Source organism: Eumetopias jubatus, unplaced genomic scaffold (assembly GCF_037043125.1).
Source record: "Eumetopias jubatus isolate StellerSeaLion01/CBP00866 unplaced genomic scaffold, mEumJub1_p1.0 scaffold_7, whole genome shotgun sequence".
NCBI classification, from domain to species: Eukaryota; Metazoa; Chordata; class Mammalia; order Carnivora; family Otariidae; genus Eumetopias; species Eumetopias jubatus.
In genome coordinates, this window is record NW_028274813.1 from 48,390,164 (window position 1) to 48,407,966 (window position 17,803).

At 33.8% G+C, this 17,803-nt stretch overlaps 1 protein-coding gene across 2 annotated transcripts in view; it reads left to right on the top strand.

The window, feature by feature from the left end:
* SOS2 (SOS Ras/Rho guanine nucleotide exchange factor 2) overlaps positions 1–17,803 on the top strand; it is an 81,379-nt gene that overhangs the window by 27,278 nt on the left and 36,298 nt on the right. For both annotated transcript variants that reach the window (XR_003609870.2, XM_028106625.2), the window contains exons 5-8: positions 534–737; positions 3,153–3,296; positions 6,359–6,469; positions 9,895–9,993. Coding sequence is in view for 1 of the 2 variants with exons in the window: in XM_028106625.2 (XP_027962426.1) it covers positions 534–737; positions 3,153–3,296; positions 6,359–6,469; positions 9,895–9,993 (558 nt within the window). In the remaining variant the exon portion in view is untranslated. The remainder of the gene's footprint in view (positions 1–533; positions 738–3,152; positions 3,297–6,358; positions 6,470–9,894; positions 9,994–17,803) is intronic.

Genomic DNA, 17,803 nt, shown 5'->3' on the forward strand with positions numbered 1-17,803 from the left:
CAATAAGACAAAAAGTACTACTATTTTGAATGCCTACTCTTTGCCAGACATAGTTGTATGCATTTTATGTACATTACCTCATTGAATTTTTTCATCAGTTACATTTTACATAGAAGGAATCTGCTTTCAAAAGAATAAATAACTTGTCTGTAATCACAGGTGAGTAAGTGGTTGAACCAGGATTTTGGCTCAGATTGTTGTCCTTCAAAGGTATGCTCCTTTTTGCTATTATATATGTGTGTTTTTGTGTGTGTATGTATTTATATACACACATTTATATGTATACACACATATATTTCACTGTTGGGTTTATCTTATTTCTATAAATATTTACTTATTTTTGCATATCCAGTTTTATTTGGATGTTTTTTTCCCTTCAACTTTTCATATTTCTCTTATTTGAATTTTCTTATATAAATTAGCTTGTAATGCACACAGCTCTCATTGTTTAATGTTTTAATTCTAAATACCTTGAGACCCTTTTATAAAAGTATGGAAAATAAGTTTCTACATTATTGATTTATATTTGTCAGGTTTTGATGGACATGTTTGACCAGGATGACATAGGTTTGGTTTCTCTCTGTGAAGATGAACCCAGTTCTTCAGGTGAATTAAACTACTATGACCTTGTCAGAACTGAAATTGCAGAAGAAAGGCAGTACCTACGGGAACTAAATATGATCATAAAAGTGTTTCGAGAAGCCTTTCTTTCTGACAGAAAGCTGTTTAAACCTTCTGTGAGTACCTTTTTGGTTTGAAATTTTATGTACCCCAAAAGCAGCTTAAAATCACAAGTAGGAACTTTTTATACTTTATGAGTATATAAAACAAAAATATTCTATTATGTAGTAGTTATAGTTTTTAAAATATGTGAATTGTTCTACATTAGGGGCAGTGACCGTGAACGTTAGACACAAGTGCACACAGCTGCTCTGATTAGAAAGGGGGACTACACGGGGATGAAATCTTTCTGCTATGCCGGATTTGAGGTTTATGGTCATTCGTTTGAACGTAGTGAAAAAGATGTATGGTCTGGAAAAGAAAGACTTAATACTTTTTCATGTCTTTTGCTAAGTACTTTAAGGCAGTGGTTTAAAGTTGTAACAGTGGAACTTTTTAAGGAAAAGTTTATGCCGAGTGCCACCTAAACAAAGGCAGAACTCCTCCATTGGGGCGTGGGACAGACGCGATGGCAGTAGGGTGGGAGCCTCGTCCTTTCTCTTCCCTCTAGCTTCTAAAGTCAACTTAAGGAGTACAGCTAGACAAATACTGCCTTTTTAAAAAAAGTTTCTTTTTCTTTCCTTCCTTTATCCCATGATTTATTTTTCCTTAGATGTCTGTGTGTCTGCCCTTCACTTTAAATACTCAGCCTTTTTTCTACCTCCTGATTTCCTCCCCCAAATAACTATTACATGAGTGAATGTGCAGACACAGCTGGCTGAGTGTTTAAGATTAGGAAGTGATTTAGCCTCTTTGATTCTTTTCCAAAAGCATGAGTTTCAGTGATAATATAGGGTTTTTTAGTTGGCTTCCTTTTTTTTTTTTTTTTTTTTTTGGTACTTATGTTTAATGTTTTGTAGCAGCTCCCACTGGACACACTGCATTATCGCATTTTGTCATTTTCAAAGTACTCTTTTACGTGGCCCTTGTAACACTCCTTTGAGATAGAGGAGACAGGTATTATAATCTCTACCTTACTGAGATAAGGAAATTGACACAAAACGATTATGACTTGGTAAGTTACAGAAGTTGAACTTGAACTTGAGTTCTTTTATACCACAGTATAATTGGTTCTATCTAAGAATAAAAACCTAACAGATGCTAGTAGCTTATTTTATCTTCTTTGGCTTTTCTGTGTCCCATTAGTTTTCATTCTTCAGGAATTAATTTTTATGGGGTCTCTTCTCATTGATAGTGCTGATTTGATAGAAAATTTCTATTATGGTACTGAAGGGTCAAGAGAAAGAGCAAATTCCTTTTTTCTCTTTCTCTATATCCGTTGTATCTTTTTAAACTTTTTTTAGCATTTAGATAATGGATTTGCTATATTTACTGTATTTTTTACTACTGTATTTTTTAGTCTCAATAGACTGAACTTTTGAGGTAAAGACCATCTGAGATCAGAGCATAGTACTCAGCAAATATGTGATAAAGGAATGAGTGATTTAAAACTAATCTTAATTTACTCCTTTGGCCCTATCCCTTTGTCTTCAAAAAGCTCACATTTGTGGAGGACCTAGTATATGCGAGGAGCAGTTTGTAGAAATCATCTCATTTAATCCTACTAAGAACCTTATGAGGGTAGATAGATATTAATATACCAGCTGTGTGACCTTGAGCAAATGACTTAACTGCTTTGAGCTGGTTTCCTCATTTATAAAAATGAGGATGATAATAGTGCCTATCTAATAAGGCTGTTATGAGATTACATGTCAAGTACTTGTAATAGTGCCTGAAACATAGTAAGTGACCTAATCCAGAGTCACTTATCTAACAAGTGTGGGGTCAAGATCCATGCTCAGGTCTGTCAGGTTCCACAGCATGTAATGTTTCCATTACGACGTGGAAGAGTGAATGATAGTTGGCCATAACCTGCATAATCAGTCATAATGGTCTGTTTGTGTCCAGAAGACTTAACATTTCTTAATCCAGATGTAATTCACACATGGAAGCTTGAATGAAGTCTTAATTCCTCCTCAAATTTAGGATACAGGCCACAAGTTGTGAAACTGGATTGTATTTGGATTAGGAGTCATGTTTTCATTTTGAACCCAGCTTTTATTAACTAGCTCTCTAAGACCTTGATCAAGATTTTTAGCCTCTTAGGCAATTTGAAAATACTCAAATGCCAGGATCCTCTATGTGAAGAGTTGCTTAGATTTATCCATAATAGGAGATTTTAGAATTATTGAACAAAACTATGTACAATTTATATTTCCCAGTAAATTTACTGTATGTAATCCAGGAGGTTTTTTAAATTTCACTTTTATATTCATGATGGATTTTTGCTTTGTTATAGAATATATTACATGTCTTGGAATATATTAGTATGTAATTGGATGAAAATATACCCTTACTACTTATATTACTTATATTTAGCAATTTTTAAACAATATTTCAACCTCACATGTCTTAACTTTCCTTTTTTTCAGGATATTGACAGGATTTTCAGTAACATTTCAGATATACATGAATTAACTGTGAAACTTTTAGGTTTAATTGAAGACACAGTTGAAATGACTGATGAAAGCAGTCCTCATCCGTTAGCTGGCAGCTGTTTTGAAGATTTGGCAGAAGTAAGTTTATAAAAACTACTTTATAATTCTCATTAAAGTCCTAAATAGTGTATTAAAAAATTAGTAAGATATTCTCTGTGAAAACTAGAGGACATTGCTGACTGCTATAAAACAATACTTAAGATTGAACCAGTAGCAAACTAAAATTCCATTGTCTATATTTTTAGTGACACTTATTTTATAGTGTATTTATGATAATATTTATAGTGAAAGTTGGTTGAGTAGTAACATTTAGGATTTTTTTTTTTAATGGCATGTGCATTTAAGGTGAAAGAAAATAAATTCTGTTGACCATAGCTGTTTAGCTTTTATAGATTTTGGTCTTAATTTCCAAAAATTGAAAGGTTTATATTTTAATTTTTTTCCCAACGTGAAAATCATTTTAAGTGATGATTATAAAAATAATGTAGCTCATTGTAAAAGTATTCAGAAAAACAGAGGCAAGTATAAAATGAAAATCACTCAATTTTGCAACACCCAGAGATAACTTATCCTTACAACATATATTATTTAATCCTTAAAAATATTTTTCTATATATAGATACAAACCTGTTTTATTTACAAAAATAGACTGTTAACTATTTTCTCCTGTTCTCAATATATCATGAACATTTTCCATGTTAATAAATAGACTTCCACACAATTTTTTTAATATATTAGTTGAAGTTTAGTTGACATACAATGTTGTATTAGTTTCAGGTGTGTAAGATAGAAATTCAACAATTCTTGTACATTACACAGTGTTCACAGCCATATGTGTAGTTACCATCTGTCACCATACAACATTATTACAATACTGTTGACTCTATTACCTATACTATACTTTTCATCCCTGTGATTTACTCACTAGAAGTTTGTGCCTCTAATCCCCTTCACCTATTTCACCCATCCTTCAACACTGATTTTGAAGTCTGAATTAGTACCATGTTATATGGAGACACCATAACATATTTTAACTCCTTACTATTAATAAATATTTAGGTTGTTTCCATTTTTTGTTATTGTAAACAATATTGCAACAAATATATTTATACTGTCTTCATAGTCTAATAATTAGGATGTATTCCTAGAAGTGGAGTTGTAATATTAAAGACGAGGAAATTTTTAGAACTTTAAAACATTTTACCAAATTTACTTCTACATAAGCTCTAATATATGCTGCTCTTTTTCCCACACCTTCACTAACTCTAGGTGTTATTCTATTCATTTTTCCCAGTCTAAGGAGGGGGGGAAAGCACTTTCATTTTTAAAACTAATCATGTTGAACATCTTTATATACTCATTGGCCATTTTTATTGCTGTTGGAAAACAGGTTGTAAAAATGCTTTCTTTAGTTTTCATGTAAAAGAATTGCTAATGTTATAATCTTTGCCTATATTTTTTGGAAAATATAGATCACTTTTATTATATCCATTTTAGAGACAATGAAACTGATAGTATAGAAGTATTCAATTACTGATACCTAAGCAAAATAATCAGCCTTGATTCTTACTAGCAAGTTTTTATATTGTGTTATCTTAGCATATTAATCTGTAGCCTGGTTACTTACTGTTCTCTTAAAGATACCATGGTTCAAAACAATGTATTTTCTAATTTTTATTTTGTTATTGTGGTAAAATATACATTATATAAGATTTGCCATTTTAACCATTTTTAAGTGTATAATTCAGTGGCATAATCAAATTCACAGTATTATACAACCATCACTGCTCTGTTTTTTAAAACCTTTTTATCACCCCAAACAGAAACTCTGTACTCATTAAGCAGTGACTCCCTATTCTTCCCTCCCTCCTAACCCGTGGTAACCTCTAATCTACTTTCTGTCTACATGAACTTGCTGATTCTAGATACTTGATATAAGTGGAATCATAGCAATATTCTTTTGTGTCTGCTTATTTCACTTAACATGTTTTCGGGGTTCATCCATCATAGCATGTATCAGAACCCCATCCCTTTCTATGGCTGAGTAATATTCCATTGTATATATGTATCATGTTTTGTTTATCCATTTATTTGATGATGGACACATGGTGTTTCCATCTTTTGGCTATTGTGAATAATGCTGCGGTGAACATTGGCATACAAGTATCTGTTTGAGTCTCTGTTTTCAATTCTTTTGGGTATATATCCAGTAGTGGATTGCTGGGTCATGGGGTAATTCTTTGTTTCACTTTTTGAGGAACTGCCAAACTGTTTTCCACAGGGCCTACAGTATTTTATATTCCCACTGGCAATGGATGAGGATTTCAGTTTCTCTTATCCTCACCAATACTTGTTATTTTCTGAAAAATACTGTATTTTTTTTGTAAGATTTTATTTATTTGACAGAAAGAGACAGAGCAAGAGAGGGAACACAAGTAGGGGGAGTGGGAGAGGGAGAAGCAGTCTTCCCGCTGAGAAGCAGGGATCCCGATGTGGGGCTCAATCCCAGGACCCCCACCCTAATGACTGAGCCACCCAGGCGCCCCAAAACATACTGTATTTTTATAATACAAAAGTGAAACAAGACTTTTAGTTGTAACTAAACATTGGGGATATTGATTATTGTCAAGTAATAGGAATTTATTGAAATATAAACATCATACAAAATATGGGCAATTTCTGCTTTGTTATTTTACTATATATTAGTCTTTGCTTTCTTTTTCTAATTTTGAAAAGTGTAGAGTGGATGAAACAGTGGTACCCGGTTTTGCTTCCTTGGAGAGTATCTTAGGTATAAACTCACTTTAACCTAGGTAAGCCTAACTGAAATTTCAAATCCCAAGCGTGTTTTACTAATAAATACTCTTCATTTACTGGGAATAAATGTGCATAAGCATTTTAATAGTTTGATAACTTATGACCACAAATTCAGTGACCTATTTTAAGACCTTGTCATGTATCACTCAAGATCATTACATACATTTAAAAAAATTTCCTAGTTATTGTTTGACCTCTAAAAATGAGAGCAAAAAGTTCTGAAAGTTGAGAACTTAAATAAAAATTTACTATTAAATAATCTGCCATATTAGTAGAAAAGATGTTCTTTAAACCTAACACATTCTCCTTTTTAAAAAAAATAGGAGCAAGCATTTGATCCTTATGAAACACTATCACAGGACATTCTTTCTCCAAAATTTAATGAACATTTCAGTAAGTTGATGGCCAGACCTGCAGTGGCTCTACACTTTCAGGTAAACTTAAATTGAATGTTTGGTTTTTGAGTTTTTTTTGTTTTTATAAAGCAACCAAAGAAATATTTCACCATCTTATTCTTCAAATATTTGTAAGTTCTGGAACCCTTTCATAAAGCACATGAGGAACTAATTAACCAGTCCTTCAAAATCTGTTCATTTTAAACTTGTTTTAGATTGTCTTCTTTTTTGTCTCAAGTTCTTTCAATCTGTCCTTCATGTGGAAATCTTTTATAGAATATTACACATACTGAGTGACTACAAGAATCTGGCACATTCTAGATCTGGGATATAGAAATAATATGCAGAGCTCTTTCAGGATCTTATTCCCTACAGGAGCTGGAACAGAGATCATGAAGAGTGGAGAATATCCTTAATGTAATACCCATACTGACTTCTCTACCAGGCCTGTAATTTAAAGGAGATATATTAATGGGGACTATGCAAATTAATTGGTTCAGTAATGCAGTTAGATGAAATGAAAGAAAGTGAAGAGACAGAATTACATTTTTACCCTTTCAACACTTAACAAAGGTTACTTTGGCATTGATCCTTGATTACTTACTGCTGTAGAGACATCCTGCATCTAGACTAGCTCTTCTCCCTTAGCATATGAATATGGCCTTTATTGTCCTAAAACAAGCAAATAAATAAACAAAACTTCCTTCACTCTAGCTGTTGTCCCCCTTTTCATTTTTAGCCAATTATCTTCATATTACTTTTTACCATTCTTTATCAAACTACTGCCATCTGTATTCTGATCAGGATATACACTAAAAACTGCTCTTGAAAATGAACTTAATTGTCAAGTCCAATGGATATTTTGATTTCATATTTATGCCTGTAGTATTTGTTCATCCCCTCCTTGTCCTTTTGGCTCCTATGATACTTCCTCCTAATTTTTATCTTCTTTAATTTCTCCTTAGTCTACATAATTGCAGATGTTCTCCAGCTTCAATTATCAGCCCATTCTTTTCTGCCCCTCTGTACTCTCCTTGAGAGACTTTATCTGTACATTCTGCTTTAGCTGTTTCCTATGTGCTGGTGACTTCCTATTTGTATTTTCAAGCCATAACACTGTTATGAGCACTGTGTGTGTGTATACACTTTCATATAACCAGCTGCCCTTTGAACTAATTCACTTCAGTATCCCACAAGCATTTCAAATATAACGTGTTCAAAACTGAACTTACAATCTTCTCTCTGCCTTCTTTACTGTGAATTCCCATTATTATCTACTGTATTCAATAACTTGCCAACTTGGAATAAAAATTACACCCAATTTTCAAAATTTACTTCAACAAAGGAATAATTTTCTTAAGCTAAATCCTATATATTCATATACCATAAAGTAAACATTAGTTAAATGGGACAATGTACTTACAAGATCTTTGCATAATCATTAAAAGCACTCACAACGTTTGTTTCATTTCTATTTTATTAGGAATTCTTACTGTGGGATTTGAATGTTTAGGATCCAATTATTTAACTATTGCTCCAGATATTTAGTGAAATTTAAAGACTTAAATAAAACCCTTTTTCACGCCAAACTCACTTGTACTGTATTAACTTTAAAAAGACCCATTCAGTGAAAGGTGAAGAAGGTAATGCTTCATTAAAAAAAACATAAAAAACTTTTTTAGAAGATATATAGCACACTTGAAGAATATTAGCATTAGAGTCAGAACTTCTGGCTTTGGGTCAATCAATAATTGTGTTATCCTGAGCAAGTCACTTAACCTCTGAGGCTTAGTTTGCTCATTTGTGACATGAAGATAATGATATCTCTTATGGTTTTTGTGAAAATCAAATGGGAATACACTAAGCACATTTGGCGTATATTAAAATACTTGTTTTATTTATAGTCCTTACACTATAAATACACATTACATTAGCACTTTAGGATACACTTTAGTAGCCATTTCGGTGCCAATTAACAATATAGCTGATCTTTATAGACTTAATTTTAAAGTTTCATCTTGGTTCCAGTCAACGCATTATATATAAAATATATAAAAATATATCTAGGGTGATTCACATCACTATCTTTCATTAATCAAATGAGGAAAGAAATTAATCTTTAGGAAAATGAGTTGACTGGGCATATCATGGTAACAAGTCCATTGAACAAATTATAATTTAACTTCAGTTAACAATTTTATGAGAATTATGGGAGTGCTTGCCTGTGAGGATACTTTTAAGAAGCATCATGAGATTCTTTCCACATATATTGCTGTTGTCTGTATTTATCTGATGAGGAGAAATACCAGTTTAAATAAGTCAACGTAGTGACATTTAAAATCAGTATGAGTAACTTTTAAATCCCTTATAAATTTTAGAAAATCGTTTATTCTACAGATGATTAGTTTTCAAAACTGGGATATATCTACCCCTAACTATACACTGAGATTTTTCAGGTGATATAAGGGCACAGACAGCTTTAAGGGAATCAGTTTCTAGCCTGGCTGCTACCTTGTTTGTTTTTGTGTTCTCTTTTCCAATTTCTCTTACACATTACGCCTTGCCATATTGAATTTCCCATTATGCATTGATCCAAGGTATAAAATCCTGAAGGGTCCCCACCAGTGGGAACCAAAAACTTGCTCTTGAAGGAGAGTTCATTGAATGCAAAGCAAAAGGGTTTTTAAAAGCAGGAGGTAGGGTAATTATGTTAAAAATAAAAACTCTTAGTAGCTAAAATGTCATGTCATATCTAACTATATCTTGCCATATCTAGGAATTAAGAAGTGAGATCATTTACAAGGGTGAATATTAATTTTTTTTAAAAAGGACCTCATCATTGGACATTAGAATAAAGGAGAGGGGAGGCTTATGAAGTTCTCATACTGTGGGGTACATGTTAGAAACGGTTACAGATTCTTCCAGATGCTTCCTGTACTTCAGACTGTGACATTAACATGTATATACGTTTGACTTTAAGAATGAAGTTAAACTTTCTGAGAAATTGATCTAGTTCTTTATTTTGACAGTGAAGATTGGCTTTGTCAATGTAGTTATATGACAGATATTTTTCATAAAATAAGCTAAATCTGAAGTTTATTTGTTTGGTGAAACATATTTAAATCACATCTACAATGTACAGTATCCCAAAAAGTACATCCTTCATAACTACTTAAACATTTGAAATGATCATGTAAAAATATACAAGAGGGTACATAGCATAGGACTGCTGTGAAACTTATTTTCGCTGTATAAGAGATGAAGAAATGTATATATCTACCTAATAACTTAAAAGAGGAAAAAATCCTTCATTTTACAGCACTTTAATTTCCACGTAGAACATGCTTTCCGTTATAGTTTTGGTTAAGTCTGTATCTTGTATTTTTAAAAGTTATTTCTGTTAGGCATTGCTGTTACATATTCTTGATGCCAGAGATATACAGTTATATCTTTTTGCTTTGCAGTCCATCGCTGATGGTTTTAAAGAGGCAGTTCGTTATGTCCTTCCACGCCTTATGCTGGTGCCTGTTTATCATTGTTGGCACTATTTTGAATTATTAAAGGTAAGGTGAAGCCTTCCTCAGCTAAAAGTACCTTCATTTATGAGGCTTAAGAACTAGTTTTTTGGGGTTTTTTTGTTTTTTAAAGATTTTATTTATTTATTTGACACAGAGAGAGAGAGACACAGCGAGAGAGGGAACACAAGCAGGGGGAGTGGGAGAGGGAGAAGCAGGCTTCCCGCCGAGCAGGGAGTCCGATGCGGGGCTCGATCCCAGGACCCTGGGATCACGACCTGAGCTGAAGGCAGACACTTAACAACTGAGCCACCCAGGCACCCCTGTTTTTTTTTTTTTTTTAAGATTTTATTTATTTGAGAGAGAGACTGAGCATGAGCAAAGGGGAGGGGCAGAGGGAGCGGGATAAGCCCAGGGAACCCGATGCGGGACTTGATCCCAGGACACTGGGATCATGACCTGAGCCAAAGGCAGACTTTAACTGACTGAGCCACCCAGGCACCCCAAGAGCTAGTTTTTGATCTGGTCATATTATTTTTAATACCTTTCATAAAAATAAAGTATTTTAAATGTCTACCTTCTTTTCCATGGAGAAAAGCCTATACTTTTTATTTTCGTATCATTTCCAAGTGGTAGATAGAGGAAAATATGTCTTTATCTGCCATTTCATAATAAAATTTCAAAGTACTAACATAGATTACTTTTTTCATTACTTTTTGGAGGCACACAGTAATAGTGATTTAACTCTTATGTAAGTAATTCATAACTTTTATGTATAACATTGTCTAAATTTCCGTCTTGTTTTAACTTATTAAGAAAAGCACTTTTAAAGTTGACTTTTTTTTTTTACCATGCAGTATAGTATTCTTCCTCTCTTAGCCAGGACCCAAGCAACATCTAACAAAAAATTATGGTAAAACTTGAACTCTTTTTATTTATGTATGTATGTATTTATTAAAGATTTTATTTATTTACTAGAGAGAGAGCGAGCACAAGGGTGGGGAGGAGCAGGGGGAGAGGGAGAAGCGGACTTTGTGCTGAGTGTGGAGCGTGACGCAGGGCTCAATCCCATGACCCCGAGATCATGACCTTAGCCGAAATCAAGAGTCAGATGCTTAACTTACTGAGCCATCCAGGTGCCCCATAATTTCAGAATATCTTGCTCGGTAAAATTTTCTTTTGCAACTCTTTAAATTGCTTTTTAGAAGCTAGACATCTTTCTGCCTGAGTATTTTGTATCTCTTCTTTAGGATACCAAGTTGTTGGTTTAGAGACAAACTTTTTAGATTTTTTTCCATCTAACTCTTTAGTAATAATATTAAAGCCAGAATAACTCTGTATCCTGTAGACACCTAGACAAGGAATTCATTTGGTGATTTATAATAAATAGCTATCTCAAGAATTCTTTTGTATGAAGTCTTATTACCCATAATGTGTGATGCTGAAGCTCACTAGCTTTTGAGCACAAATAGATGAACAACTTGATTCTGAATATCTCTATGGAAACTAATGGATCCATAAAGAACGCATAAAAATGATTGCAGCCTTCATATAAATAATACCTTGGCTGCCCCAGATGTACGTTTGGATTTCTAAAATTTTTTGAATAATAATCATGTCTAATTGGAAGTCCTGTCATTAGTCTTATAACTTCCTTCAAATATTTGCCAACATTTAAAAATTCTGGTTTGACTTTATAATTGAAGCTTATTTTTTTTCCCTGTCTGGATGAATGGTTTTTAAAATCTTCAAGGTTGATCTTATAGCAACTATGTCTGCACCTGAGATCAGGACATTAACCATGATGGCCTGACTCATCCTGAGGCCTTAGCTACTTTGCCACCAATTAATCACTAGACTACATGTCCTCTTAACCATTGTAATTAGGACTAGTAGAGTCGGTCAGCTAATTAAAATAAAGAATCAGGGTGCTTGGGTGCCTCAGTCATTTAAGCAGCCACTCTTGATTTCAGCTCAGGTCATGAACTTAGGGTCATGGGATTGAGCCCTATGTTGGGCTCTGCCCTCAGCGGGGAGTCTGCTTGAGAATTCTCCCTCTCCCTCTGCCCCTTCTCCAACTCCCATGCACTCACATACTCTCTAAAATAAATAAATCTTAAAAAAATAAAGAATCATTAAAAATATTTTATACATTTCATTTAAATAACCACAAAACCCCTATAGATAGAGATTTATATGTATTTATGTGTTAATCAGTTGACTTAGGGTGAAATCTTTTCTTTGAACATGAATCTTTCTTGCTTACATCACAAAAATTATCTTCTGTGATTTCTGTTTTCCATTTCTGTTTAGATGGTACATGAATTTGAAGATGTTTGTAAAACAGTCTTGAGTGCGGAAACCGGTTCTTAGAATTTTTCCAAATCTTTTATAGTATCTTCCTTATGCCTTTTTAACGGAGCTTGCCTTTAAAATTACTTGATTGAGTTTTCATATAAATATCTTCTTTTTTTTTTAGAAAAATTTTATTTATTTTAGAGAGGGCAGGAACAGGGTTTGAGGCAGAAGGAGGGAGGAAAGAGAATTTCAAGCAGATTCCACAGTGAGGGCAGAGTCCAATGTAGGACTCAATCTCATGACCCTGAGAGATCATGACTTGAGCCTAAATCCAGTTGGTTGCTTAACTGACTGAGCCACCCAGGTGTCCTTATAAATATCTTCTTTTATACTTCTATTTCTTTGACTTATATAATGAGTACATTACATAATTATAAGCACAACTTGCATAAACATATTTAGAAGCATCTATTACTGGTTCTCGGTAAGCATACAACTCAATTAGTGGGATCAGAAGGGCCTAAATATTCTACAGTGTGGTCCAGTTATTAGCATTTATTGTCCTTGGGAATCAGTCTTTATTTTATACAGTGGAAATAAGAAATGCATTTAACTTCATGACTGTGATACTTTTGGTTTTTTAAAACATTAATTTATATGTCCTTGGGAATCAGTCTTTATGTTATTCGGTGGGAATAAGAAATGCATTTAACTTCATGACTGATAATCTTGGTTTTTTAAAACATTAATTTATTTGTAATTGTAAAATACACATGGCTATTAGCCATTTTAAGTACACTGTTCAGTAGTGTTAAATATATTGGTGTGCAGCCAGTGTGATTGCACATTTGGATTGCTTCTACTTTCTGGCTATTGTAAATAATGCTGCTGTGGGTATGCAAATATCTCCTCAAGAGCCTGCTTTCAATTCTTTTGGATATAGACCCAGAAATGGAATTGCTGAATCAGATGGTAATTCTGTTTTTAATTTTTTGAGGAAACACTGTACTTTATTCCATAGCACTATACCATTTGACATCTCTACCAATAATGCACAAGCATTCCAGTTTCTCTACATCCTCATCAACACTTGATATTTTCTGTATTTTTGGTTTTTGATAGTAGCCATCCAGGTAGATGTGAGGTGGTATTTCATTGTGGTTTTGATTTGCATTTCTCTTCATATGCTTGTTAATCATCTGTGTAAGTTCCTGGGGGAAAAAAAACTTAAGTCCTTTGCTATTTGGTGGGGGGGAGTTGTTTGTGTTTTGTTGTTATAGTTCTTTATATATTCTGGATATTAATACTTTATTATATGTATCAGTTGCAAGTATTTTCTTCCATTTCTGTAGATTGCCTTTTGTGATATTCTGTGGCTCAAGTACTCATCCAAAAGAAATTTCATTTCATGTTAAGCTTACTTTGGATGAGAACCATAAGAAAGAAGGCTGGACCAGTGTAATTTAAGGCCGTCACATTCCTTAGGGAGTAGAAAGCACAATCCTGGCAGTTTTAAGCCTGTTTCAATCTGAAGTATTTCCTTCGGTCATATACCAAGGAAGATTTATTTGTGGACATAGCATTTAAATATTATTCAAGTTTTATTTCCCAGAACCAGAATTTATGATAAACAAGATAGAAAAATAACTACGTAATGAGAAATTATAGCATATTACATATAGTTTACTTGAAATTACCTTTTTTTTTTTTTAAAGATTTTATTTGACAGAGAGAGATAGCGAGAGAGGGAACACAAGAAGGGGGAGTAGGAGAGGGAGAAGCAGGCTTCTCCCCCGCTGAGCAGGGAGCCCAACGTAGGGCTCAATCCCAGGACCCTGGGACCATGACCTGAGCCAAAGGCAGACGCTTAAAGACTGAGCCACCTAGGCGCCCCATTTACTTGAAATTATCTTATAGTACATTGTTGGATTGTTGTTATTCATAGCAATACTTTAAAGTTCATCTTATTGGTAATATATTTCTTTTTTGTTTTTTCAAACGTAATCCTTTTTAAAAAGGATTTATTTATTTTAGAGAGAATGAGAGAGAGTACAGAGGGGTAGGGGCAGAGGGAGAAAGAAGCTCAAGCCCACTCTGTGCTGAGTGCACAGAGCCCGACTAGGGGCTTGATCTCACTGCTGTGAGATCACGACCTGAGCCGAAACCTAGAGGCAGGCGCTGAACATACTGTGCCACCTAGGCACCCCTCAGATTTAATCCTTCTGAGGTTGATCACAAAGTACTTTCATTTTATGTTTTTTTCTCAGATAAATTATAGATTTTTTTCCTTAAGGTATATTTAATCCTTATGTAAGAGGAACAAGAAAATAATTCATTTCCTGATTTATAAGTGACTTTATAATATATTATATTCCAACATATTCTATATTTATCCTTCTGTTGGTAAGAACATATCTGGTCGCAGTTCAATATTGACGTATTCAGGGCCAAGTAACATTATTTTTTTTTCTTTCTTTTTTTTAATTTTCTTAAAAGTTTGTTTGTTTGTTTGTTTGTTTATTTGAGAGACAGTGTGTGGTGGGAGGGGCCGAAGGAAAGAATCTGAAGTAGACTCCCTACTGAGCATGAGCCTGATCCCAGAACGCAGAGATCATGACCTGAGCTGAAACCAAGAGTCTGTTGCTTAACTTCCAAGCCATCCAGGCGCCCCTCAAGTAATATTTTTTAACTCTCTGGTCATTCCTTGGAAATTTAGTCATGGAAGGAATAAAAATTCTCTTAAGAGAACTTAATCCTTCTTAATTTAAAGCTTAACAGGAAGACCTATTAGTAATAATTCTAATGAGGTTCATTGGGAAAGATAAGCCAATATTTCCATAAGAGACGACTGAGTTTCTTTAGGTAATACTTTTACTTTTTACTTTGAAACACAGAAAAGTTACAAAAACAGTTTGGTGTGCTGCCTTCACCTGGATTCGCTAATTGTTCAAAATTATGTAACATTTGCTTTGTCATCGTCTTTGTGTTCTTGTGTGTGAGTATATTATAACATTAAGAGCTTGAGTCGGGCTAAGCTCAGGTCTTGATCTCCTGGGTCATGGAATTGAGCCCCCCACATTGGGCTCTGCGCTCAGCAGGGAGTCTGGGATTCTCTCTCTCTCTGCCCCTCCCCCTGCTCTCTTTCTCTCTCTATAAACAGATCTCTAAAAAAAAAGAGCTTGAGATAATCGCTATTGAAATTAATGTTCTGACTGTTGAAAAAGACTACAAGAAATATTTTGCTACATAATAAATACTCTTTCAGTGCTGACACATCATTCAAGGATGTCCTAGGGAATAATAATGCATTTAATGAATTGAATTTCCCACCAAATTTACTAAAACACTATTTTTATGAAAATGTAGAGAGAACTTTATTATTACGGAAAAAGAATCGATCACATGTATTATTTCACATCAAGACTGAACTCCCAGTATAATGAATTAGAAACAAATTTATAATTTATTATAATTTACCTTTAGGCACACAGACATCCACAGTAGATACAGCATTTTATAGGAATTCAAGAGAAGCATATTATTTCAAGAAGTCTCATAGAGTTAAGAAAAAACTTACATGAAGTGTTAAATCTTGAGCAGGATATACTTATAGACAACTAAGGAGAGTAATGATTATCAGGTAAGCAAGGAATTTATTCTTCAGTCAAATTCATAAGATACTGCACCTAATGAGATATCACTTCCACTTTATTGCTTAGTTTAGGTATTATTGAAAGGGCATTTATTCTCTTTGACCTCTTTTCTAAAGCACACCAAGTTCATTTTATTTCTTAAAATGTGTAATTATCCAGTTTGTTTTAATGTTGACTCATGGTCACCAGATTTAGGCATAGACCAGTATTCTGCATAGTTGTGTGTGGTGTCATTGTAGAGAGGCAGTGTAGTGTGTGGCAAAAAACATGGACCATGATATCAGAATTTCTGGGTTTGAATACAGACTCCACTGTTCATCTTGGGTGAATTACCTAACTTCTCTGTGCATTGGTTTCTTCATCTGTAATATGTATAATGATAGTACCTATCTTACCAGAGTTGTAACTAATATTAAATAAGGTAATGCATAAAAGAACATGCACAGAGTAAAAACTCAGTAAATGTTTGTTATTTGTCTAAACACTTAACAAAATTATGAATATTTATACAACAGTTGTTCATTCTAATTACCTTTGGGTACCTACCATGCAGGTACTATACTAAAAATGAATAAAACCTATGCCAGACTTAAGGAGTTCATGGCTTAGTGAAGAAAATGAATATTTAAATAATCGCAACAAATAAATGTAATAAGTGTCTAAGAAGTAGTACTACAGAATCGCTGAGGGAGGAATAACTAACCCTGTCTAGGGAAGTAAGAAAAAAATTAATATGGGTGTTGAGTATATAGAGATTTATCCTGCTATTCTGGTGTGTGTATGTGTGTATGTTATTTGCTTTTGCGAGCAATGAAAGACAAATGTTGAGGAACTATTGCAGATTAAAAGAGATAATAAATCACAATATATGTAAATCAGATCCTTACGCTGTGCCATGTAAACTTAGGTAGTGCTGTATGTCAGTTATATCTTAATAAAACTGGAAAAAAGAGAGAGCCAGTGAAATCATGACTGTGTCCTGTACTGGAGGGAAAATTACTCCAAAGGACATTACTGGGACATTTGACAAAATTGGATATGCACAAAATTAGATAATAGAATTTCATCAATGTTAAATCTCTTGAAATTGATCACTATACCGTAAAAAAGTATCTGTGCTCTAAGATGCACTGCTGACGTATTAAAGGAGTGAAGGGGAATGATACTATTTGAGGGTAATTTGTGTATCACTTGAGCTTTCCTCATATTCCAAAAACAATCTCAAAACTATTTAGCAGTGGTTCTTCTTCCTTAGCAATGAACCGAAAGGGGATAGCATCACAAACTACTCTCAAATAGTTCAGGGGAAAAAACGGTGCACATATACTCACACATGGACTAATGACGCCTATGTAGCAAAATGTTTAAAGTTGGTGACTCGTGGTATACAGGAATTATTTGCATTTTTTAACTCTTGTATAAATTTGATATTATTTCAAAAGAAAAAAAATTTAAGGGAGAGAAGGGGAAAAGTTTCATAGAGAAAGAGGCGTTTGAGCTGCCATAGAGGCTCATTCACCAGGTGGAGAAGGAGGGCCAGAGGCAGATATGTGGAAAGCCATAAAGATGTGAAGGAGCATGGCTTATTTGCAAGTAGTTCAGTATGGTAATTTCTGTGTCAATATAAGATGTTTAGAATACATTCTTTCAAATGTCTGTAGACAGCTTGGATATTTATTTATCTGATGTTTATTAAATCTTACTGATTATTAAAATTCAGGAAATGTTTAGCAAATTAGTAGACTAAGATTATGGCAGAGCCACTGCTTTATCTACTTTGATCACTAGGAAATCCTATGCTTGAAGTATCCTGAAATATCCTTTAAATACCTTTTTTTTCCTCACTCCTTGACAGCCTTTAACTGTAACATGGATATTTAGAAATGACATGGCCATTTATGTGTAAC